Source organism: Pempheris klunzingeri, chromosome 1 (genome assembly GCF_042242105.1).
Source record: "Pempheris klunzingeri isolate RE-2024b chromosome 1, fPemKlu1.hap1, whole genome shotgun sequence".
NCBI lineage: Eukaryota > Metazoa > Chordata > Actinopteri > Acropomatiformes > Pempheridae > Pempheris > Pempheris klunzingeri.
In genome coordinates, this window is record NC_092012.1 from 16,063,671 (window position 1) to 16,089,794 (window position 26,124).

Consider the following 26,124-nt stretch of genomic DNA (forward strand, 5'->3'; position numbering starts at 1 on the left):
TACTTATTTCTCTCCTTATGCCCAATCCTCCTCTTATTATCCCAATCCTTATACCCCATTATCAGCCCATCAGCAGCCTCTTATTCGCCCAGCCCCCTTCAGCCATCTGGCAGCAACCCCCCTTACACCCTCTCCAACCAGCAGATGTCCAGTTCCTAAGCTCGATAAAGATCTAAAGTTTGATGAGGAAATGCCTCCACCATGATGGCATTGGGATTTTTATGTTTAATCCACTCAGAGCTGCTTCCACCAAGACAACGTTAGAAATCATCCTCAGACTTTAAATTTAACCGTAGTCTGACTTTTTTTTTTTTTTTTTTACCCTAAATCCCATGTGTTACTCCCATACTTACACAGATTCTTGTTAGTGTTCAGATTTGCAAGATACAGTGCAAATGTACACTTCTAAAAGCTAGTTGTAAAAATAAGTCTCTCAATGTTTAAACTAATGTGGCCGTTATAGTGGACACACACACACACACACTCCACCTTCTCCAACTCCTGTTCAGCATCACTTCCAAATCACATGGTTCCTTTTGCACACATTATGCGGTGTGCTCAGTACAGCCGCACGCATTCTTATGCAACGTGTTTATCATATTTGTTCACATGTGTGGATGGATAACAACTCCCTGCCAGTAACATATGTGTTTATCTGTCTCAGCATTGTGATACTCACACATTAATTTATTCATACACAATTAATAAAAACAACAAAAAATTTTTATTGAAGCTCCATAAATAAACCAAATCAAGAGACAAAATCAGAGATATTAGTGCAGGAAGAACCTCAGTGTGAGAGGACTAAAACATGATAAAGTAGTAAACTAACAATTAGATGAATATCTATAAATGATTTCTGTGTGGCATGTTTATTTTTTCCTTTCATAGAGGATTAAGTTTAGTAACACAAAAAATTCCAAGAAATAGCTTCAACTTCTGTGTACACTAATGGAAGTGGGAGTAGCTCAGTCTGCTGGACTGATTTAAAAATCATGTGTTTCTGACATGCAGATGGGAAAGATGGGAAAGATAATGCACGCCAGACTTTGTGTGATGTTTTTGAGTGTGTATGTGTGTGCACTTGTGTTTGAGTGGAAAGTTCCAGAGATGCACACCCCAGCCTGTCAGAGAGGGCGTGAAGTGTGTGGTATCTGTACCTGCTGCACAGTCTGTCTGTGACGTAGCTAACGGCTCATTGCCTCTGTCTCATCGCAGCACGTCAAAGACATCATCCTGCAGTCCAACCCGCTGCTGGAGGCCTTCGGCAACGCCAAGACTGTGAGGAACAACAACTCCAGCAGATTTGTAAGGCTTTCATTTCTGAGTTTCCACCTTTAAAGAATCAGGAAGCCGAACACTGTGGCTCAATTCATAACTGATTCGTGTTAACCAAAGACAACATTTGAAAGTCCGTTTCATGGGGCATAAACCTGCAGGCAAATGTTTAAAGACTTCCTCCAAGGACACATTTAGCAGTGTGGATGACTCTGGGAAATCTTAACACAGACAAATTTAGAATAACCCGCTCGCATTGCAAATCTTTAACTGTGTCGCTCGAGATAAATACATGCAGTAGGTACTACTTACCCAGGAATAATTTGAGGACTCAACTTCTCTGTGGCACACCTTTGGATCCAAGCTGAGTCTTTGAAAACAAAGATTTGCAGTTACAGTTTTCTCCCTATTTCATGAGGAAGCAAACCTCATGTGTGTCCTGGTTAACCAGAGCTGTGCTTGTAAGGACTGCAGACAGGCATACATGCACAACCACCGAGGCACATCTTCTACTGCTTACGAAGGAACTTAGGGCAAAGCACATTTTAGAAAATGTGTTCCCTCAGAACTTTCTCAGCTGCGTTTACTGGTTCACTAAGTGTTCAGGTTAGCATACAAAGCAGTATTGTCTCAGTAGTTGGGATATTTTTAGCTCCAGTTTTGGGGAAATGAATGTGGTTTGGCACCAGTGGCCTGAGATCACCACTTTTGAGGTACTGTCTTTGAATAAATAGTGTCTCTGTTCACTTTTGGGACTGGAACAGATATTACATTACAGGCTTGTCTGGGGAAGACAGCAAGACGAAAAGCAGGATCAGATTTTTATATAATGTATTAAAACAGCCAGGTGCCAATATTTCCAATCTTATAGCTCTGGCTTTTAGCTTTATTGCAGCCCAGTCCAATACTGAAAAACAAACATGCTTTCCTCCATCAGGGGAAATACTTTGAGATCCAGTTCAGCTCCGGTGGCGAACCAGACGGAGGGAAAATCTCCAACTTCCTCCTGGAGAAGTCACGCGTCGTCATGAGGAATCCTGGAGAGAGGAGTTTCCATATATTCTATCAGGTGAGACTTACTTTTTGAGCTGAAGACTTAACGGGACACATTTGGCTTGTGGAGAAGGTCTAAGAGGGGATTTCAGGACACGCAGGATAAGACGTGCCATTTGGCTGCAGGAAGATGGTCAATCTGTTTTCATTGTGGATGGCTCGAGGTCCCTGGAAGAGATAGAGGAGTTCAGGCTTTCCGTTGTACAGTTTTCTTCACATGCAAAATGGAGCACAGCGTATGAATATAAACATGGAAACGACATCACACACAAGCTTTGTGCAACAGCATGTTTATTACTGCTGCATTCACAATACGCCTATATGATTTCTGCTCTGTAGTTGATAGAAGGAGCCAGTGGAGAGCAGAAGAACAGCCTGGGAATCACGAGTCTGGATTACTACAGTTACCTCAATCAGTCTGGTTCCTACAAAGTGGACGACATCAACGACAAGAGTGACTTCCAGGAGACAGTGGTACGGCCAGGTTCCTTCTCTATAGCTAAACACCCTCAGTGGTGTTGTGTGAGTCTCATACCAGTGTTCATGTGGCTCCCAGTCTTCTCTTTACATTCCTCTCTCTCCCTACCAGTCCTCTATTGTTTTCTTTTCCAACGATCTCCTCCTGTTTTTGTTTATCAGTGAGACCGCAACAGGAGTAATTAGAGAACGTGAGCTAGGAACCACAGGAGTGAGTAAACCCACACTGGGGGCTTGATTTATCACAATCTTTTCCTTTTGTTCTCCCAGCATGCCATGGATGTGATTGGCATCACAGCAGAGGACCGCGCCATGGTGCTTCAGATTGTGGCTGGAGTCCTGCACCTGGGAAATATCAGTTTCAGGGAAGCAGGCAACTACGCTGCTGTGGAGAGTGAAGAGTGTAAGTACGCTCACACCAGGACTTGTTCACAAAAGAGCTGAACGCTGCACAGGTTTGTGCTCAATGTGGTTCACACTAAAACAGGTAACGGCAACCAAAGCTCACATTAAAACTTTTAGTAAAACAAACTTTAAATGTACTGATAAAAATAGCCATTTGATTTATCCTGGTACATCGTTATTTGTTTCGGGAATAATAGCTATTGTCTCTGACACACCATCAGTTTGTGTGCAAACGGATGTTTCACTCCCCTTCAGAACGGTGACCAGCATGTTGTTGTTCAACTTGATTCGACTCAGAGGAAGAACCTTTTTAAGTTAAGGGTGGGTAGCAGTTTTCAGGGAATATAAGGCATTAGAAAAAATCAAGTTATAACCAAACAAGACTTAAAGTCCGCAGCCATGGCAGCGGCTTTAAGTAAGATGGTAATTGTTGGCTCTGAGGCTACACAGCTTTGCCTTGAGATAAACTTTGACCTGATGATGATGCTAGAGGAAAAACCAAGAAATAGAAGAATAGAAAGAGTTAATAGTATTTATCCTCAGGAGAACATGAATAATGGTACCACATTTTGTTCTAATCCATCTAATAGCAAATTGTCTAGATATTTCTAGATCTAGATAAAAGAAAGAAAGGTTTACCTGCTGGTTACTCCGGTGGAAAAGTCAGCAGATCACCTCAGCCAATAGGATTCATCCTCTGGAGACCTTTTAATGTGCAAAAAAATCTAGTCTAACCAATAGTTGCAGAGATAATTTAGTCTGGCCCATCATTTCCCTCCATAGAGTCACATTGTTAGCATGGCCCAAAGACACAGATGCAGGTCTATGGTTATGACTGAGGCTAAAGATGCTGCTGATGTTCAGATTGAGACTGAGTTGTGGTCAATTTCTTCTTTTCTTTGCATTCTTTTTCTTTTCTGTATGTCTCTCCTCTGTTCGGTGTCCTGAATTGCCCTTCTCTGGTTGGTTTTGGAGGATATTTCTCTCTCACCACTTTCACTCCCTAAAGTTTTATTGTGTTAATGCAGGGCTGCAGCCAACTGTCTGCAGTAATCCAGGCCATGCTAGATTACCAGAAAATAAAATGCTATTCTTAAAGGTCTGCACTTATTTCGTCAGAGACTAAAATTACTCTGAAAAATACTTCTCCTCCTGTCCCCCTTCCCTCTTTCCTTCCTCTGCCGTGCTTCATTCTTCTCTCCTTTTTTCTTTGCCTTTCTCCTTCCTTCTCATGCTGTGTCTGTATGATGCAGATGAGAGTGCAGTTGCCAGTGTACAAAGCCTCGGTCTGTTCTGTGCAGACGCAACAGCAGCGCTCCATAATCTCGGCCTTTCCTGTTCCCTCCAGTCTCACTGGCTGTGTGCTTTCACTGCAGCATGCTGCACATTTTCAGACCCCGGCTCCCCGTATGAAGCTGCACTGGCCAGGTTCTCATAGACACCAGCTTACACAAGAGTCGGTGCGTCATCTCTTGTTGAAAGAAATGTTGAGACTGCTTGTACAAATAATTTGGAAACTGTTTGGCCTGCTGTGGTATTATTTATAGTTAAATGTAACTTGATCCTGACAGAGATGTTCTGTTTTGTAAAAATGACAATTTTTGGATGTTGTGCTTTTCAGTGGTGCTTATTGTTAGATTGGGAAAATGCAGAATTCAGTCATGAAGCCTTTAGTACTCTAGGAAACTTGAGACCTTGACTCGAATTAAAAATTAAGTTCTGTGGGTTTGAAAAAGTCTTGTCTACATGACAGTAGTTTGTAATGGACCATATCTAACAGGTTGAGAAGGCTCTTTAAAGGAAGTTTTTCATTTTTGAGAAATGAGTTTATTAGGTGGAAGTTAGAATCGAAGATCACTCACATGTCTGTGTAGTAAACATGAAGCTGCAGCCAGCAGCTGTTTAGCTTAGCACAAATACTGTCTTACAAAGAGGTCACTGTGCCTGACTGCAAAACAGTCCCACACATCACCCCAATAAAAACCTCATCATGACACGTTTACACTTTTGAACTGCTGAAGTACCCATATATTAAAGCCAGTTGCAACATTTTGATGGTTTTCATAATATCTTTTGTGCTGCAGATTTACTTTAGCTATTTCTGCTGTCCCACAGCTGAACATAAACATGCAAAGATGCAAAATTGCATTATTCAAACATTATTTTAATTTCAAGTTAAGCAGAGTTGATATTAAAGTGAAGCACTGAGTGATGCGATCATTGTATGGTTTTCCTCACAAAGCATTGTATGTCTGCTGACAAACCTCCCTCCCATTCCTCTCAGTATCCGTTGTCACTTTGACTAACAAATTTCCTGTGGGGTTACATGTGCGTTAATGAGGATTGTTGAAATTCACAAACACAGCCTTTGTAAAATCCTCCAGCCCTTAGTATACAATCCATACTTTTCCTGCTGAACACAAAGAATGACTTTTCCTCATTATTTAAGCAGGCGCATGGTCAGTCACACCCTCATGTCCCATAAGGCCAGCTACTGCAGTGGTCTGATGCATTCCCAGACACAGTGAGTCTGCAGGCCTGAGAGCCATTTCCTTTTAGGGGAAGTGAGTCACTGTAATAAGGCAGGGAGGGGCTCTCAGGGGAGAATATCAACGCCAGGTCGGGACAAATGATCTGTGGTGTTCTCAACACTCTTTTTTTTTTCAAGGCTTAGCCCAATAATATTCTTCTATTTTGCATTTTGCTATAATTCAAAGCTCATCTGCTCTGAATTCTCTCCGGAGGATGATTTGTTTCAGCAGTTTAGCCACAGAATCGCCCAGAGTTTTCTGATTTGTGAGATTTTAGCACAGACTGATAAGAGTAAATGCAGTTATGCAATGGTTCTCTCTGCTATGCACAGGTTACACGAGATGCCTTTACAATGACTGCAGGCCTGCATATTGATTTGCATACTGGTTTTCAAAGAAATATCTCTTTGCTGTTTCAGATCAGGACTTTACTTTACGAACTACCTTTCTTTATTTCTGTTTATCATAATAGTACAGCAATAATCTAATCTACCATAACGATATGAACCAAATTACAGGCATTTAACAGTTACATCCATTACACCAATTATTTTCACAATTGATCATTTAATCCCCAGTGTCCACAGTGATTTCAACAAATGTTATGACCAACCAGCACTCCAAAACCCAAAAGTACTCAGTTTATCAAATCATTAGACAAGGAAAAGCAGCTAATCATCACATTTTAGAAGCTGGAACAAGGAATGTTTGACATTGACTCTTTGTCATAAATTATTGTGGCTGATAATATTATTATAGCTTTATATTATAACTGGCAGTTTCTAGTAAATTAATTCAAGCAGAATCATGCTGTTGTTCCTGCTGAGCATACAACACACTCTTTAAGGGTTTTCTTACGAGTTCAGTCTGGAATAAATGGGCAAACACAGACTCAGTTAGGAAAATGAACATTTCTAAAGTTACATGGTCTTTTTTTTATTTTTCCCCTCTCTTATCCTCTCCTTTCTCTTCTGGCTTTTAACAGTTTTAGCCTTTCCTGCGTTTCTGCTCGGAATTGACCAGAACCGTCTGAAGGAGAAACTGACGAGTCGGAAAATGGACAGCAAGTGGGGAAATGCGGTCGAGTCCATCGATGTGACACTGAACGTGGAGCAGGCGTGTTACACACGTGACGCCCTCTCCAAAGCCCTGCATTCTCGAGTGTTTGACTTCCTGGTTGAGGTATGCCTGCGTGTTTATGCACTTCAGTTCAGTACATAATCATATATACAGAAGCAACACAGCTGTAATAATCTAACACAATCCTTTGATTTCAGTCCATCAACAAAGCCATGGTAAAAGATCATCAGAACTTTAATATTGGAGTGTTGGACATTTATGGATTTGAAATTTTCCAGGTAAGTGTTTTGGGCTGTTTCACTGGCAGGTACATGGGTACTTGAATTTTACACTGCAGCGACACATAAATTAGATTAACAGGTATTAGCTGTGAGCATTTAAACAGATTAAACACAAAGGGTAAAACTAATTTATATAGGATGTGGCTTAAGATTGAGACAGCAGACCTCAACATGCTTCACTAATCTGATTACTTGTTTGTTTGGTTTGTTTCATGTTTACTGTGAAGTCCTGGACTTGTTGATAGGATTGGACAATCTAACTGGAAGTCTTTTCTATATTATTTTGTTTTGCATGAGCAGATTATTAGTGCGTACCATGACAATCAATGACATTATCCACTGTGGATAGTATCTAATCAACTAGCTCTGTCTGCCTTTTAGTTTGAAGGTTTTCTCCTTGTATACATAATGTAAGAAAAGGTCAGCTGGGTTTTGTTGTCTGCGTATTATTGGACCAGAAGATGCAGGCCACCATTACATAAGGCTGAGGCGGAAGCTCTGGTATATGTGCTGTGAATTGGACAATGGCTCCATTCCCACTCCCACTCCAAACAAAGCCCATTGAACTTAAAGGATATCCAAACTCTACTGAGGGTAAAGCTCACTTAGTCTGTATGGACGTTATTAACCGTGTTGTCTCCTCATTAGAAAAATGGATTTGAACAGTTCTGCATCAACTTTGTGAATGAGAAACTGCAGCAGATATTCATTGAGCTGACTCTGAAGGCAGAGCAGGTGAGGTTCCTCCGCATTCTTCTTATTTTTTTTTCATTTCCAGCCTCATTAGATGTTTCATATTTTGACTGTCTTCATGTCTCTGTCTGTAGGAGGAGTATGTTCAGGAGGGCATCAAGTGGACTCAGATTGAATACTTCAACAACAAGATCGTCTGTGATCTCATCGAGAGCAAAGTAGATAAACTTTTAATGATTAATAAAGTATCCTTAAATCCTTATAGTGTTTTAGGATATAGAAAAGAAAAGCTGGATGTCAATCAGGAAAATCATTCAAAAAAAACACACAGTAATGGACAATTATTGATAGAGCTGAAATGACAAGTTTATTAATCAGTTGATATTAAATTAGTCAGCAATTATCTGATAATCAATTAAAAGCATTCTTTTAAGAAAAATGTCCAATATTCTCTTGGATTTGCAGGTTTTCTGTGTCTGATATGATAACAAAATGAATACCCTCAGCTTTTCTACTGTTGGTCAGACAGAACAAATGATCACCTCGGGGCATTTTATAGACCAAAAGATCAATTTATTAATCAAGAAAGTATTTGGCAGATTAATCAATAAGTAAAATAATCTTTAGTTGCAGCTTAAATCATTGGATACATGTGCTATTTTTATAGCTCAGTAGAAAATAGTAAGAATGTATTAAAAAAACCAACAAAACCAACTATAAATAGGAAATATGAAAACATTTTTGGCCCAGATCAGGACCAACAACCACGTGATGGAAAACTAGTCTGTGTTTTTTCTCCAAAAGGTTTTTCTGTCGTCTCTCTAAATAGCAAACAGGACTGAAAATACAACCTTCATTGTGGAGGTAATAAGCAGTTTTATTGAGGGCAGAGTTGTTAATCTTAAAACACAATATTACTATTTCCTGCATTAATTTGCAGTCACAACAAACTTGGACAGAAACAGTAATTTTTTTTAATGAACATTTGTTAGTTTTATTGTCCCCTTATTATAAACTGAGTTGCAAGCTGCTGCCAAGTTTCTGCTCTGTTGCCATGACTTGCAGCTTAATATCCTCAAATGTGCCGACATGCCTCTTAATTTGATTTATCTGTCCCACTGAGAGGTCTAATCCATGAAATCTACAACAAGGGCTTTAAAACAAGCCTCCTTCTGAGAGGAGCAGGGGATCTGTATCAGTGCCTGACAGCTCTGAGCCACTTTAGTTAATCCAGTGACAACTTTACATGTGTCGTTTTTAACAGAGGCCTGTGTTCTCTGAGTTAGAGACACTGTTACCACTGTGCAAACTGAATACCACGGATCAACTTAGAATAAAATGGAGCCAAATAGGGCAGCGTGTGAGACTAAAGCTGCCGCAATGTTTGATTTGTAACTTATAACTTACTAAAGATGCTTAGTTGATGTCAAAAGTGCGTATTTGTATGACAAATTTTATATTAAGATAGAATTTGATTCATATAATTTGTTCTAGTAGCTGAAGTGATCCTTTCTAGCATATTTCATTATGTTAAAAGGTTCAAAGTTTTCATGATTCTTGCCTGTAGTTATCAACTTCTTATGACAAATATTGTCTCTGTAACGTTCATGATGAGTAATCAATAGTGTGGTCTATAGAATGTGAGACAATAGAGAAAAATGTCCATTATCAATATTATGTCCATTATAATATCTTAGATTAAATCATTGTTCAATTATCAGCTCAGCTAATTATTCGGGTGATTGTTTAATTATGGCAGCTCTAGTACATATAACTGGAGTGTTTTTTGGACCTAAAGAGAAAAGGATCACTAATACTCAATCAACGCCAGGATATATAAAATGCAAGCAAGCAACTTCTTGGTGAGATGTCAGGACAGTGATGACATGAATGTTTTCCTTGTGATCCCAGAATCCCCCTGGCATCATGAGCATCCTGGATGATGTGTGCGCCACCATGCACGCCGTGGGCGAGGGAGCCGACCAGACGATGTTGCAGAAGCTCAGAGTCCAGATCAACACCCACGAACACTTCAACAGCTGGAACCAGGGCTTCATCATCCACCACTATGCTGGCAAAGTGAGTCTGAGTGCACTCATTTAAAGCGCTGAGTTTGGTCTTTTTCTCCACTCAGCCTGCAGCATCGTCTCGTTTTTGACAAACAAGACTCCATTCTGTTTAGATTTGGAAGTCGTCCATTTCTCAATAAAGTTTGGACACATTTGATCTTGTTACTCTTATATGCCTTAGAGATTACGACATTCAGGTCAATAGGTTTACAGCACCTCCATAAACCGGTTTAAACTGAAAATGATCATGTTATACAAGCAGCACGGAGCTGACAGCAACTTCTTGAAATAGAAAGTTATTAAAATGTCATTTTTTTATGGTGTTGGTATGGGAGCTGTTCCTTTTTGCTCCCCACTTGTATGATCTGTCATAAATACTAGTCATACAGCTGCTACTTTAATCCTCGAGCGGGTGTCGTCATCTTCATCCTCTCAAGTCTTTCCCGTCTAAACTTCTATTCTTTGCCTATTTATGGCCGCAGTCCCTCCCCTTATGTAACAGTGTCTAACAGCGTCATTCACGTTAATTAGCCTTATTCAGTATACACATAACAGACGTCTTTTTTTTTTTGCTTTCATTTCCATTTTGGTGGTCTGGGCCAAGGTTGTCCCGTGTCATTCTCCAGATGTGTGGTGGCCTCAGCCTGGCACACATGCCGCAGGCTTAATGACCCGTGCCATAAAGACTTGAGGGGCTCCCATGACCGGGCTCAAAACATTCCTCCAGTCTCAGCCTACAGTACAGCAGAAATAACACGGTTTAATTTATACACTGCTGGTTTTATAAGGAAGCTAATCCTAGGAGGTGTAAACCTTGGATCTGCAACCCTTCATTTTCTTTTCCCATAAAGTTCAAGCCAGTGATTTTAGGCCAGAATATCAGTTACAATTTTTTATTTTCACACAGGTGTCGTCTTTCATTTTGTTGGAGGTTTCAAACAGTTCAACCGTGTCCTCTTTTGATAATTATGACTCTTAAGAAATACTTCTGTATGTCTCTCCTCCAGGTTTCCTACGATGCGGAGGGTTTCTGCGAGAGGAACCGAGACGTCCTTTTTACTGACCTCATTGAGTTGATGCAGAGCAGTGAAATGTAAGGAGCTCCTATTTGCACATTGCACTGACATGTGGTGAGGATTTCTATGGCGCTACGGTTACTTAAAGGGAGTCTTCTATTGTGATGCATATGGATATAATTGAATACATGTGCATGAGAGTGTGAGGGGACGTAGCAGAAGTGTGCAGCGCTGGGTTGTATCGTGCCCTCTGCCCTGAACAACGTCTGGCGGCTGTCCAGATATGCAGCTTTTGGGGTCTACCCCATCTGGACTTGCAAGTGCAGCCTCCCTGCAGGGCTGCATTGTGGAGTTTGGTCCCTCTGCGTTTCGGTTTTCTTGGGCTTTCTTTGTGTCAAAGTGGCCATCTGTGCAAATAGCCTGTATTGTCTGTGTAACCCTACAGGCCTTTGTGTGCACGTTTCGTGAGGCATGAAAGGAGGTCATGTCAAAATCCCACTCAGACACGTGCTGGAAAATATATACATGAACTTTACATCACATGCACACACACAAACATATACACACATAGATAAAAGAGTTTGGCACAGTCTCACATAAAGGAAGCCTGAGAAGGAAGGAAGCAGCCTCATTCCTTACAGCAGCAGGTCTGAATAGAGAAGAAAGGAATGACCAGTATTGTCAGCTGGACAGCATTAGCAGACTCCTGGTCTGTTTGTACACCCAGCCTACTGATCCTTTCTTCTGTGTCCATAGCTTTGAGTCAGATGTTTAAAACCAAACAAATACCAATGTGGGAGAAAGCCAGAAAGGGGATGGAATTAACAAAAAAATACTAACACGAAAAAAAAAGCAGAGAGAAGATAAAAAAAACACCAAATGCTGCAAAATAGTCAAGTTTAGATAAGTCAAATGTTTAACAGCAGTACATGTCAGCTTTAGACCAGGCTTTTATGTGAGATTTCAAAGCAAAAAGAGCCGACACAGTTCAAAAGGAAACAAATACTTGGTGCCTGAATGACAGATGTGCTGATCACAGAAGTGAACAAAAAGGAGCCGTCTTGATGATCCTGACTTTACCTTATTTTTTTTTCTTTTCATTCGTCAGATGATCTAGGCAAGCCTTTTAAATGTGTACCCTTCAAAGTCATTTAAAATGTTACAGCATTACTGCGAAGAAAAACTAAAAGACAACGTCGCTAATTCCAGTTGTCGTAAAATGTTGGCGTTGTTTGATTAAATAAACATTTTTCCATAATACGGGAACTTGCTGATACACAAGTATGTGAGACTTTTGGTGAGATTAAAAAAGAAAAGAGTGAGAGCAAAAAGTCCAAAGATGCTAAATCAATACTTTGCCTCAGGCCATGGCTGCAGAAATGAAACTGTATCATAATTGAAACCCAGACTTCCTTTCTTTTACTGTTATGGATCAAGTTCTATGAAAAAAGACTGAACTTGCAGTCTGTGTATATATATGATTAACCTCTTGATTGTAGTTTAGCCTTTTGCTATAAAAGAGTAAAATAGAAAAAGACTGTTATAAAGGGGCATTAATCAGTGTGTGTATCAATTCCATTTCATCCAGTGTTTTCCATGCTTTTCTTTCCATAGTCAAAGTCATGGTGGTGTTTTTTATTTAAGATGGCAAATGTCACTTTTACTCAAACTCCATGCATATCTCCAAATTACAGAGAGAGAAACAAAACAGCAGAACTAAAATCACAACTAAAGGATTACTGAGTCCCAGTTTAATGTTTTTGTCTAATCATAAACTTACAATTTATAGATGTGGTGTTTTATAGCAACATCATCATCATCACCACACTATGATGTGTTGCTGCAGGTCAGAATGTAGCAGATATTTGTGAAATTTCCATATCCTCTCTAAACTGAAGGCACACAATTTCAAGAATATCTTAGGAAAGTAGTTCAGGTTTGTACTCTTGAGCTCCTTTTACTACTTACATTATTATTTTATATAACAAAGCAGGTTGTCAAATAGTAGCATGCATTCCTCTATACAGCAGTAGCTTTGGGGAGAGTTGCTGCACAGAGAGGTGTTTGTACAAATACAGCACAGTGCACGCACACACACACACACACACACACACACACACTTGTTTTGCCACCCATCCCCAACTCAGACCTTCCCAAGTGGTTCAGGAATTTAAACCAGTGACCTCAGTCGAAGGTCCTTGGTTCTTTAATCATTAACTGCATTTTTGTTTTTGGCTGCCAGGGAAACTCAACATTATTTTCAGGTTTAAAATACACGAGGGTGATACCAGCCTTTCTGTGCCCGTCCTAACGTAGTCTGCTCACCTTTGTCCTCTAACAGCGCCTTCATCAGAGCACTGTTTCCAGAAAACCTCAACGCTGAAAAGAAGGGTCGACCCACAACTGCAGGCAGCAAAATAAAGGTGTGTGTTCAGTGAAGTGTGTGTGTGTGTGTGTGTGTGCCAAGTACAGCATGTACAGTACCTGCCCCTCCTCTTTATCAGGGTAACTGTGGGAAATGGCCTTTGATGATGATAATGTTTGTGTTTACTGTTCAGTTCAGTGTCCTTCAGCAGTCAGTCAGTAATTCAGTCACTGCATTTTGGGTTTTCATGACTTTTTCATTATGATCATCAGTCTCATCATGATCTTTCTCCACCCTTTAGAGACAAGCCAATGATTTGGTGAGCACACTGATGAAATGTACTCCGCACTACATCCGTTGCATCAAACCCAACGAAACCAAGAAGCCCAGAGACTGGGAAGAGGGCCGGTAAGTGACTGACTCACTGTCTCCCCTGTCGTCCTCACAGTCTCACACGACACCGACCATCCAGAGCCTCCATGTATCAAACACTAAAGGCTTCTCTGAGCAGCCAAATTAGGAGTAAAACAGTCATGACTTCCTCCTGCTGACAGCAAAGTTGTGCGTAATTTTTTTTTTTTGTTGTTCTTATTTTGATGTTTTCTGGTCGTCTGAAGACCAAGTCATGTGAGATGTGTTCCAGACGTGGCTCCCTCTCTATCCCTTTGTTTCAGTTTCCCGCTCTTTATTCTCTGCTCGCAGGCTTTGGGCACTACATGTTCAGCTGCAGAGCGCTGCTGTATTGTTCAGAGCCTATGACCTTCCTGTTGTGAGTCGGGCTCGGGGTGGCTCATTAATTAGCACCGGAACTGCTGTTTGCACAGGAAGTCTGAGTGTACTAAGTAGTGCTTAAGGTCTTTGTTTGAGGAAAAAGTTAGCAAAACGCAGCTGCCTTGCATACAATGACCTGTGATTATCCCTTCCGCTTCATGTGATGTAGACCTACTTGAAATGTATATATCACTTGAATTTGTATATAGTTTTTCTTCTTGAACATGTTTTTTAATCTTGTGTGTGTATACTGTGTAGCTACTGTTTATTTATCTCCTTTCTTTTTCTATTTATCTGTTTATCTATCCATCTTTTTCGTTTAAATCCTGAAGCAGCATTGAAGGTGAAAGGGCAAAGCTAGAATTTCATTGTGCGGAGAAACGTATGACAAAAAAACATTTGAACTGAATTGAACTGAAAAAGTTCATGTTGATAGCTGATAACTCTGACCACGACTGATAGTAAAATCAAGTTAGTTGTGATTATAAATCCAAGTGAATTACATGAGGATGTCTTTTTTTCTGGATATAGACACGTGTTCAAGTGTGTGAACACGTTTGTTCACACACTTGAAATGATGTTATCTTTGTGTCTTTGTGTTTTTTTATGTCTTATGCTAATAACTGCTTTATTCTCATCTTTCTAAATTACATAAAACACAAAAATATAATGTCAAAAGTTGAGAACAAAACCTAAAAATAGAATGAGGGTGGATATGAAAAAGGCAGGGAAAAGAAAAATAAAACAGCAAGGGTAAACTTGTCAGTGACTGCATGTATGGGTATATAGTATATTGTGTTTTACTCCATTTAAAGCTGAAATGATCAGTGAATCACATAAAATTAATCCGCAACAATTTTGATAATTGACTAAACATTAAAGAATTTTTTTAGGCAAAATGCCAACAAAAAAACCCCAGAAAAAAGTTTGTTGATTTCATCTTAATGTTGATCTTCATTCCTTTTTTCCTGTCTTAAGAGTAAAGCACCAAGTGGAGTACCTGGGCCTGAAGGAAAACATCAGGGTGAGGCGTGCTGGCTACGCCTACCGCAGAATCTTCAGGAAGTTCCTCAACAGGTAACACAGGTCATACTGCTTTTGACTGGACGATGCAAATGTTGGTTCAGCTGGTTGATTTGTACCAATACTGAGCTTATTAAGCAGACTGGGTGCCAGCCATGACGTGACAGTGTAAACTTTTATACTACCATTTGTATTCATTTAGGTATGGTTGTTAGTGCCATCCCTCGCCACGTGCCACCTTCATAAAAAAGGTCCCACACAGTGAGGTATACAGATTATTAATTTCAGGAAAAGAGAGCACTGGTATCTGATCAGTAAATACTCAGAGTTTAGGTGTTGACATTGGAGAGAAAATGTGCGATTTGTACAACATCAATATGAAAAGTTGGTCCAGGTTGGAATCTTTATCGTGTGTTATATAAATAACCCTCCATCCAAACCCACACATCTGTCGCTCCTTTTGTTAAATGCTTTATCGTCTCAGCTAAAATTGCCGGTCCACAGGTACGCCATCCTGACTAAAGAGTCCTGGCCGACGTGGCGAGGAGACGAGAAACAAGGCGTCCTTCATCTCTTACGGTCTGTCAACATGGACCAGGATCAGTTCCAGCTTGGACGCAGCAAGATCTTCATTAAAGCGCCTGAGTCGGTACGTTTGGCATCTGTGTCATCTTGAGACTGTCACATCCTGTTCTTTTGCTCGGTCTTTGCCCTTTATAAGACCGCGTCTCTATAAGAAAGCTGTCCAGCAAAATGTAACACTTGCAGCCCAACTTTTTTTATATGTTATCCTTCTGCTGATGTAGGACTCGACTGGGCTGACATGCAAAAAGCCTTTTTGTTTGCAGGGAGAAAACTGAACTCACCATTTTTACACTTAACACCATAAAAGGGCACTAGTGTCCCAAATCATGCTTGAATCCCTGTTGTAGGGGAGGAGATTGAACCCGACCCTCGTACCACGTCAGCACTGAGTCAACATCGCTCTGGAACTAAAACACAAGTACAGGCTGTGGTTACAGAGTTTGGGGGGACATCGTAAAGGCTTGTCTTTTTCCACCATAACTACTTTTTTTCATCATTCCTATGAAAGCAGCACTTGTGTGAAGCCTGCGCTCTCACTTATTAACATTTGTACACATCATGCACGATTGAGCACGCACGTGCACACACACACAGATGTATGTTTGGAAGCTAGTACACAGACATCTTAGTTTTAATTCAGGCCTTACAGCTGATCCTGAATGCCTTTACTCATTCATTGCAGCCATGCTCGCCAAGAGCCCCCATCCCCCACACTGCCAGACTGAGAGTCCAAGTCACTGAGGTGTGCTTATGAAACGCAAATATCACACAGGGCGGACCGCTGAAATGAGCTGCCAGGCTTCTCCAAACAAGCCTCTCTGTCTGATAAGACACTGACATCGTCTAATTAGTTGTATGACTGGAGCGTCTTTTTTCTGTTGGGTGTAATAAGTGAAGTTTGTTTGACCCCAGGCCAGATGTTGGATGGGATGTGGTGATGGATGAGTGGTGGCTTACTGTCTGTCAGAGATTTTACAAGTGCTGCGTTGAGTGCAGATTACATAGAGTAGAGCTGTCATTCATATGTGAATCACTTTAGAAGTGAATTATTAGAATCTCTTTATAACTCCAAGGTTAACTTATTTGATGTTTTCTATAGGTTTGTCACAATTATGATAATGATAATGGCTGACATTGTTTTTCAAGTGAAGGGTTATCAAAAAAATCTGCAACAATTCTGATAATCAATTAATAACGTATGTTATTTTTTCTCCTTATTTTGCATTTATAATCAGTATACAAACATTTAATAAATGATTTATAACATATTATAATGTAGTTGTCTTGATTATTATAATGTCTCTTATGAAGACATACAGTAGTTTATAATATTACACCTGTGTTTTACTATATTGTTATGGAATTATGATGGCTGACAAATGCGTTAATAAACACTTCCACACATCCACTCACAACTACATTATACTGTGTTAGAAACCGCAATCGTAATAATGACCATTAATGCTTTGGTGTGAAGTTTGTGTCATAAAGACATTAGGAACTTTATTTGAGCTCCCAATGACTTGAGTTAAATTCATCGCCATACCCCACCTGCTGTTTGTTCTTGGATTTGAAGTGTAATCTGGCAACAGTCAGTGATTACTTGGTGTCAATCAAGTGGCTCAGCGAATTTTTCTCCTCACAGCTTTTGTGGTTGAAGTTTGATCTGCTGTGTGTCGGTGTTGTTCGCGGTTTGTTCCTGTCCCGTCACACGGCAGTAGGCTGTGTCGATGCCAGAGCTGTTACAGCAGTGGGCAGGATGTTTAGTCTGGGAGGGAGAGGGCAGAGAGTGTGATGGCGTGTCTAGAGGCCCATCAGGAAACGACATAGACTGGCAAGAAGACCGGTGGTCTGATGGCACAGGGTCGCCTCCTCTGACAGGAAGTTGTGAAAAGACAAAACAGCCAAATAATAGACTAATAAGTAAAGGATAATGTCCAGCGAGCCAGTCATTATTGCAAAACATCATGCTGAACATTATCCCACATATTACACAGCTTCTTACTAAAGAAATCAACAATTTGGAACAAAATACTGACTTAAAAGTGATTTTATTGACTTTAAAATTATTTTCTTGCTTCCACTATGAGAACGCATCTATAGCAGTGGCCTGTTATACATGGCATCGGTCTGCAATACAGAAAGAACAGACTGTAGAATGCCGTAATTTACCAATCAGAGTCGAGTATTCAACAAAGACCTGTAATAATAAATAAATATAAATCTGGTGACAAACTGTGTTTTACTGTTTTCACCTCAGAAACTTAGAATTGATGTTGTAGCTTAGTTGACAGTGATGAAAAAGGCGTGGGCGTTATCGTTTTGGTGTCTTTTCCTCATTCTGGTTCGTCCATTGTGTCTCTACAGCTGAGCAGAGCAGTAATCGGCATGAGTGTATTGTTTCAAGCACTAAACAATCTAATCCCTGCCAACAATCCAAACAAAGTGCCTCTACAGGAGTTAGAAGTAAAACCTTCGCTCTCGCCCTGAAAAGCAATGAAAATCTGAATGTTATCAGTAACAGCAGATATTCGGCTTTGTGTATTCAACTGTACTCCGGCATGCTCAGTATGTGTGCAGTCATTCCTTCCATTCACTCTGTTCAGGTGTGTTTGGGTTTGTGCACTGAGGTATGCCAGTCTCTTACTGTACGCCTCCTGGTTTCTCTTTGTTTGTGCTCACAGCTCTTTCTGCTGGAAGAGACAAGGGAGCGCAAGTTTGACAGCTACGCCAGGACCATCCAAAAGGCCTGGAGGAAATACGTGGCCCGCAAGAAGTATGTCCAGATGAGAGAAGAGGGTGAGTGAAGTAGCAGCTAGCAGCTTTATTCGTCTGTCCATCGGCCTCTGTCTCCATCTCTCACTCTCTTCCTCTGGCTTTATCTAGCCTCTGACCTGCTGTTGAACCGCAAGGAGAGGCGGCGACACAGCCTCAACAGGAACTTTGTAGGTGACTACCTGGGAATGGATGACAGGCCCGAGCTCCGACAGTTCCTGGGAAAGAGAGAAAAGATCGACTTCGCAGAAAAAGTCACAAAATATGACCGCCGTTTCAGGGTTGGTCCTCAGTCTGATGCCTCTTTCTGTGGCTAAACGACTGACAAAAACGTTTATGATGTATATTCCTCTGTTTTTATTCCTGCTATGTTTAGGGAATTAAGAGGGACTTGATCCTGACCCCAAAGTCCGTGTACCTGCTTGGAAGAGAAAAGGTGAAACAGGGACCAGAGAAAGGGCAGGTGACAGCGGTGCTGAAGAGGCGAATTGATGTGGAGAAGATCTTGGCAGTGTCCCTCAGGTACAAATACACTTACGGCCTTTCTGAAACATACTAGGTTGTAATATTTCAGGTATTACAAATCAGATATCACTAACTGTCTGGCTACAGTTGGAATCCAAGTTCTTACAATACAATAGCATAAAGCTTCTCACTGTTTCTCTCTGCACGTCTTCTTTAAGCAGTGCATCCTGCAGCTACACTCAGATCTATTTATTTGGGGTGTTTTCCAGCTCATGGCCAGTCTTTTTCAAGATTACAGGGTCAGGGGAAGTTGAGAAGCATCTCATGCATCTATTCAACCCTAACCTTGACAAAAGGTTTCTGATTGTAAGAGCATATTGCAGAGAAATATTAATATGAATAAAATTAAAAAAAAGATAAAACAAATATAAAACAGTGCCTGCATTCCATGACTTGTATTACCTGGAAATATACTCAGGTATAAATGTTTTATTGACATTTTACCTTATGTTATATTTTTCCTTACCCTAACTGACCTACGACAGAGTACATAATAGACTATACAATAACTCACTACAGATTTCAAACTCCATCCCCCTCTGCTGAATACAGTAAAACCTGCCTGTGCTTTTATTTTAAAGCTGGTGCCTTGATTCACTCTGTCCTCAACACAGTCATGCATCCTTTGGATTTTAAAGCCCTGTCATGTTTTCAAGGCATATACAGTCTTTTTGTACGAGTATAGGAAGATAGAAGTAGGTAATGAGTTGTTTCCAAAACAAGACAATGGCTGCTCAAAATGCAGCAGAGACAGATTGTTATGCAGGGGCCCACCATATAATCTGTTGACACTGCACTGCAGAAATCCATGAATCTACATCAAAGCCACAGTCTGGATTTCCAATCACACAAGTTCTCATGTTCCTGTAAATGTCACAGGAGGGACGTTGAAAACATGTGGAGCATATTAAACCAGCCTCTTGTATATGTCTGTGTGTCTGTCCCTTTGTGTGCACAGGTCTGACCGAGAGCACTTTGGTCCAAATGTCAGACATGTTGCTGAAATCATACGCAATCAAAAACATTCGCATGGAGGAATGTCGACTAGTTTACTGCAAAGAAAAGGAAAAAAATAAAAGGAGCTGAAAGACTTTTGGAGCCTTTGTTGTTGATGGGAACGCTGTATAACTTGTTTTAGAGGTATAACATGAACTGTTAGTGCGAGCATGTGGCTTTTGAGTCAGTGGGGTAATATAGACCAGGTGGTGCAATGAGCGAAAGCAGGAGTTGTAAAAAGCTCATCAGAGAAAAAACCCCTCCTCGCTGGGAGGAACAAAGTATCCTTGTGTGGGTTACGGGCACAAGCTGTCTTCCCTCTTCAGATGTGAGCTGCTTTGTGAGGCCCCCTCTGTTTCTATGCAAATGTGAAAGATGAGTCTGCCTCTCCATCTTAACTTCCATCGGAGCAGAACTGTTAAATTGTCCTCACGAAATCAAAAATGATTTTTTTTTTGATTGTGTATCACGTATGAGCGTCTCAGTAACTGTTATGTTGATGTTTTTCAGCACAATGCAGGATGATTTCATGATCCTGCATGAGCAGGAGTACGACAGCCTGCTGGAGTGTGTCTTTAAGACGGAGTTCATCAGCTTGCTAGCCCGCAGGTTTGAGGAGAAAACCCAGAGGAAGCTACCACTCAAGTTTAGTAACACGTAAGTAAATAGAATAAACCCACAGAGTTCAAACAATAAATCACAAATCGACCTCAGTCAGTAACACAAGGAGTCAGCAACATAATTCTAAAATGCAGGAAAAAACTGTAAGCTGTTGGACTGGTACAGAGCTGTCATTGTTTATAAGTCAGCATTTTCAACACCTGTTCAGTAGGATCAGAGAATGTAATTTTGGCTTGAGCACTTCAAACCCATGTTTTTAAAAAAAAAAATTTTATGATGATATTCCCTCAGACTGGAGATGAAACTGAAGAAGGAGAACTGGGGCTTCTTGAGCGGGGGCGGCTCCCGGCAGGTCCTCTTTGTCCAGGGCCAGGGAGCAATGCCTGTGCTGAAGGCTTCGAGCAAAACTCTGCAGGTCAGCATTGGCCCCGGGCTTCCAAAGAACACACGTGAGTATTAACAGACCCAAAGTAAAGAAGGGACCCGCTCTCACCATGAGCTGTGATAATGTGCACCTGAGGTCTGGACTCAAGTCACATGATGAAGCGAAGAGTCGTGAATTTGAAGACAAATTTGATTATGAACTCATTGAAACTCCAGTGTGAGGACTTGACATTTAATCACGACTTCCACAAAAATGGCCTGGTCTCATCTCTCAAGTGCACACATCCCCCGTCGTCTTTATTTCTTTCAGCTGAGACAGAATTTTCTTCTTTAATCTAAACGGCTTTGCTCGTCATCTGCTGAAAATCTCATCCTCAGGCCCCACCAGGAAGAGCTTCACTCAGAGTCGCACCAATTCGTCCCGAACTCACCAGCACATCCCCTCACGGGCTGCACCGGGACCTCCAGGTAGAGCGTTTCCATCAGCCACCTCGCAGGACTTGAACAGGCTTTTCTTACACCCACGTGGACTGGTCTAAAACACAGCAGCTTTATGCGTTTGTTTTTTTTTTCCTCTTTGCAGTTGCCCACCAGAACGGTGGCCTTAAAAACACCAATCACATCGCCAACCAGAGGAACTCGCAGCATCACAACCAGAGGCATCCCTCATCCAGCAACGCGACACGGCCCTTCCTGCCCGCCAACATCAACCAGCTGAAGGAGCGAGGTGGCAGCCGGCAGCAGCCCAACCTGGACTGTCTGAAAGTTCCTGATCAAGGAGCCGCTGGGTGAGAAACTGGCACAAATACAGTACATACTGTGTAGGAGTAAAATAAGTAACAGAGTAACACACACACGCAGATAACACACCAAGAAAATGACTTTAACTTTACTGCTACTGAACAGAGATGGATCATATTATATTAAACTGATTACAGGACGTGTACTTGTCAACCTTCCGTACACAAGAGCTGTATCACATCACTGTATACAGTTTAGTCCTTTGACAAAAATTGATATACTTCTATTGTAATACCAGGTGAAGGTGATTCGGCCTTCTTGGAGCTGTTTTTGATGTCGTTCGTAACTTGAAAAAACTCAGCTGCATCTGTCAAGTTCTATATTTTACCCATCAGACTCACATGTTAGCGTCTCTGTTGACATCTCGCCGTTTTAGAAGTGGAAATCCATCCAGCATCTCACTGTTTGTTTTCGGTTTTACCACCGACCTGACCTGTCATTTTCCCAAAAGACTCAGACGCCAGTGAAAAGTATGACTCACATGGTTAATGTACTGATGCCGCTTAAATAGCTGACGTATGCTGCTAATTATCATTCAGCCTAATACGACTTAACTTCGTAGGAGTGCTTTTGAATGTGATCAGGTTAGCTCACGCTTAAAGCCCTTCCCCCATTCAGTGCATAGATTATTTTAGTTACCAGGTTGTTGTGCGATGTGGCACAGCGTCTCACATCACATGCACATTTACTAATTTTTTTACTAATTTAGAAGCCCACAGATACCATTGTCACACACTAAGACACACACTTGTGTTTCTGTAATATGGCATAATGTGGATGATTTATTCTTTTATAGCAACGGAAACAGACGGCCAACTTCAAATGGAGGAATGTGAGTTGGAGTGTTTGCCGTGTTTTGGGTGGTGGTTCAGGACTGGAAAAGCTTTCAGCAGCAGGACATGTTGATGCTTCTTCTCTTAAAACATTTTAGTTTTTTAACGGCACAGAAGGCAAAGTTCAAACTCGCTAAAGGAGCCCAACTGTAGTCTGCAACTAATTTTTTCATTTTCTGCTGCTGCTCAATTTCTCCGATACTCAATGGGAATTCTTTTGCTATCCATCTTAACATGATGGATCTTTCATTTCTGCAATGAAAGATCCTTCAAAGAGTTTCTATAGTGGAAGAATCCCTGCTGCGCACCTCTTCTGATGGCTTAGTTAAGTCTGGGATCTGTTTTATTTATGAGATGGACGTTGAGGATGAAAGTTGCTTTCATGTACACAGGACTCCCTTGGAGGCTTGACTCAGTACATGCATATATTACATAATATATAAACTAACTCTTCCATTATCTCCTTACCACTTAAACTATTCATCAGCAGTTAGTTGAGTTGAGTTGTTCTCTCTCATTGTTTAGTATTACTATTTATTATTTGTATTAGTATTTGGCATTGTGTTAAAAGTGAATATACTTTATATACAGCAGACATACAGGATTTTCCCATTGAATGAACACAGTCGGTATACAGAATAATGAGATAATGAGATCAAAAAGGAACCACTGACTCTGGATCTGCTCTGAAAAGCATGACATTTCAAAATGCTTTAGTCTCGGGTCATTTGTGAAAGATTCAGTGCATACTTAATCACCATCTTGTGGCGGTTTTGTGAACAACTGCGTTTACAGTAGCAGGATTTACAGTTGCTGTCAGGTGAAAAAAAAAAAAAGCTTGATCACAATGTGTTTTTGTGCAGCTGCAGAAAAATCTAAATGGTCAAATTGTAGTCAAAAGGTTTTTGATAGAACAAGATGGTGATTGTGTGCACACATATTTTTTGGGATGTGTAATATCTCTTAAAAACACCTCACCTACTGTAAAAACAGCTTATCCTGACTGAACTTCACAGCCACTGCAGCGCAGTAAACCACATTTTCATGTGCTGTGACAGCGTCCCGCAGATGCTGACGGTTGTTTGGTTTCCCTCTTTTTCTCTTATCGTGTCTCAGAGCCCACAGACCATCAGCCAGCAGGCCTCCGCCGGGAGGAGGACGACCTAAACCTGCGCCCAAACCCAAACCCCAGGTGCCTCAGTGCAAAGCTTTGTACGCCTACGACGCTCAGGACACAGACGAGCTCAGCTTCAATGCTGATGACGTCATCGACATCATCAAAGAGGGTAAGCACGTCATGTACTTATGTTTTTTTTTTAATTTTGAAGATCTCGGCTCGAACGAGGACACTAATAACAGCCGTGTCTGTCGGTTAGATGCGTCCGGGTGGTGGATGGGACGACTTCGCGGAAAGCAGGGACTTTTCCCCAACAACTACGTCACCAAGATCTAGGAGCTGCCGGTTTCCAGTGCGAGGCGGAGGAGGGAGGAGGGAGGAGAGCTTGCTGCGTCCCAGCTGACCCCCCTCAGAGGACGGGATGGAGCTTCCAGCCAGAGAGAGAAGAGCTGCGACACCCTTTTCGGAGAGAAACTCACACTTCCTCCACTACTGCCTTTTGTAGTAAATGAACTCTCGGTTACACCACCAGACCAAAAGACCGTCAGGCTTGAAATGAGGCTCTGCTTTAAAGACAAGAAGACTGTTTGACCCCGGGGTCTGTTTTCCTCCACAGTCCCTTTGAGTACTGAACAAAACTATTTATTGTATTTATAGCCTTCTGTGTTCTCCTTACTGTCATTTACATCTTGCTGAAGATTTGAGCTCAAATATTTTGAAGCGTTGGAATGAAGTATGCTTAATCTGTGGGACCAGGCTGTGATTTTTTATTTTAAAAAAAGATTTTTCTTTTTTTTTTTTTAAACTTTCAACACGTCGTTTTTAAATGAAGGTGTGATTGCTGAATCAAAGGTGGTCGTCTCAGTGTCAAAACTCAAGTGACCGCTGCTCCACCAGGAATATTTATTTTGATGCAAAACTGCAAGTGTACTTACAGGAAACTTTTGGAGTTTCGGTAAATCATCACACTGTGATTTTTAAAAAAATGATTTTAAACACCAAAGCAATAGCGATTTAAATATGTCCGTTCCACAAGTGCAAAAAAAACCATTCAGAGGGCTAAGCGGCCACGTGGGGGAATCACCTGGAAATTCACCTTCATCTTTATTTCTTTGTTGTTTTTGTTGTTCTAGCGCACCAGTATATTTTCGACACAGAGTGGAGGCCATGTATACTGTAACCAGAACATGCTGTCTGTGGTCTATTAGCACTTTATTGGTACAGGTACTACCTTGGACACAGACATCATCACTTGTTCATGCCACAGTCAGTAAGTCACGTCTATGAAGGACAGGTTGCCAAGCTAGCAATAAGCCGAGTTACTGAGGAGAATGATTTGTTTACATGAAATGATAAAACAGGCATTTTTCGATCTGATTCTGTATATGTGTTCATATTTAGGAGTACGCCTGTTAGAAGTTAGTTAGAATTTAAATTAATTGTTTTGTATTTTCTCTGAAGGATCTTAAGTATTCTATTTTTCTCTTTTGCTTTTGACACTCACAGGGCTGCTTTATTTTCCAGACAGGCTCCAGGTAGACGATAATGGTTCTCACAGACTAGGGTGAATGGATTTTTGTTTTGTCGAAAGTTGTTTTTAGGTGAAAGAAACGTGTTGACATTTTTCCGTGGCACTACGAAGACTTCCTTTTGCTTCTGCTCGACTGTTTCCCGCACACCTTTTGCACTGCTGTTGCATTACTTATACATTCCTAATCCTAATTTGTTTTGTTGTTCTTTTTCATCAAATAACCACACTATGCTCAAGTCAGTGAAAACTGCTGCGACTCCTGTCTTAGATCTTCTGCATCATCAAATATAGTTTGATCTTGGATGGTTGAAAACATCCTTGTGCAATACAAAACCGTAGATAAAGCATGTTATATTGTATATTGAACTGCTTTGTTTTGTTTTATTATCAGAGAACCCATTAAACAATGATCAATCTGATGTTTATGTTTATTACCATGTTCACATGCCACCAGGACTGCAGTCCAAGATTTTACAAATACTGACAGCGTTCGTTCAAATTACTCTGATACATTTTGACCAGAACCCACTAAAAAAATCTTTTTTTTTGCTGAGCAACTTAAACTTATTAGTCGGGTTTTTTTTCCCACATTTTAATAAATTCATTTATAGTTTTTGGTAAATGTAATTGTTTATTCCAAAGTAGTGCCACAGAGTTTCCTTACATGATTGGTCTGAAAACCTTTTTCTAAGGGCTTTCTCCGCCCTGTCAGGAATAAAGTTCTAGTGAGGAAATCACTGGAAGTACTGAATTGTATTTTTGTGATTTATGCATCTTTTTTGTTTTGGACTAAAATGGCCCTACCTAACAACACTGAGTCCAAGTCCAGCACAGATATCTGTCTCAGAACACTACTATATGTGTAAATTGAAACAGTAGAATGTAAACTGCATTACAGGAAAAAATACAGAGGA

General features: G+C 40.8%; 1 protein-coding gene across 1 annotated transcript in view; it reads left to right on the forward strand.

Annotated features, from left to right (window-relative positions):
• The window catches only part of myo1ea (myosin IEa), a 47,120-nt gene extending 21,230 nt beyond the window's left edge, over positions 1-25,890 (forward strand). Inside the window, exons 6-29 of the mRNA XM_070828529.1 lie at positions 1,219-1,308; positions 2,216-2,347; positions 2,671-2,805; positions 3,079-3,211; positions 6,730-6,926; positions 7,022-7,102; positions 7,754-7,840; positions 7,933-8,016; positions 9,710-9,877; positions 10,875-10,960; positions 13,225-13,306; positions 13,550-13,656; positions 14,998-15,096; positions 15,547-15,691; positions 18,312-18,426; positions 18,514-18,683; positions 18,779-18,924; positions 20,434-20,580; positions 20,836-20,993; positions 21,307-21,396; positions 21,512-21,716; positions 22,526-22,561; positions 23,679-23,848; positions 23,939-25,890. Coding sequence (XP_070684630.1) covers positions 1,219-1,308; positions 2,216-2,347; positions 2,671-2,805; positions 3,079-3,211; positions 6,730-6,926; positions 7,022-7,102; positions 7,754-7,840; positions 7,933-8,016; positions 9,710-9,877; positions 10,875-10,960; positions 13,225-13,306; positions 13,550-13,656; positions 14,998-15,096; positions 15,547-15,691; positions 18,312-18,426; positions 18,514-18,683; positions 18,779-18,924; positions 20,434-20,580; positions 20,836-20,993; positions 21,307-21,396; positions 21,512-21,716; positions 22,526-22,561; positions 23,679-23,848; positions 23,939-24,015 — 2,940 coding nt within the window. The 3' untranslated portion in view covers positions 24,016-25,890. The remainder of the gene's footprint in view (positions 1-1,218; positions 1,309-2,215; positions 2,348-2,670; positions 2,806-3,078; positions 3,212-6,729; positions 6,927-7,021; positions 7,103-7,753; positions 7,841-7,932; positions 8,017-9,709; positions 9,878-10,874; positions 10,961-13,224; positions 13,307-13,549; positions 13,657-14,997; positions 15,097-15,546; positions 15,692-18,311; positions 18,427-18,513; positions 18,684-18,778; positions 18,925-20,433; positions 20,581-20,835; positions 20,994-21,306; positions 21,397-21,511; positions 21,717-22,525; positions 22,562-23,678; positions 23,849-23,938) is intronic.
• Positions 25,891-26,124: the final 234 nt, after the last annotated feature.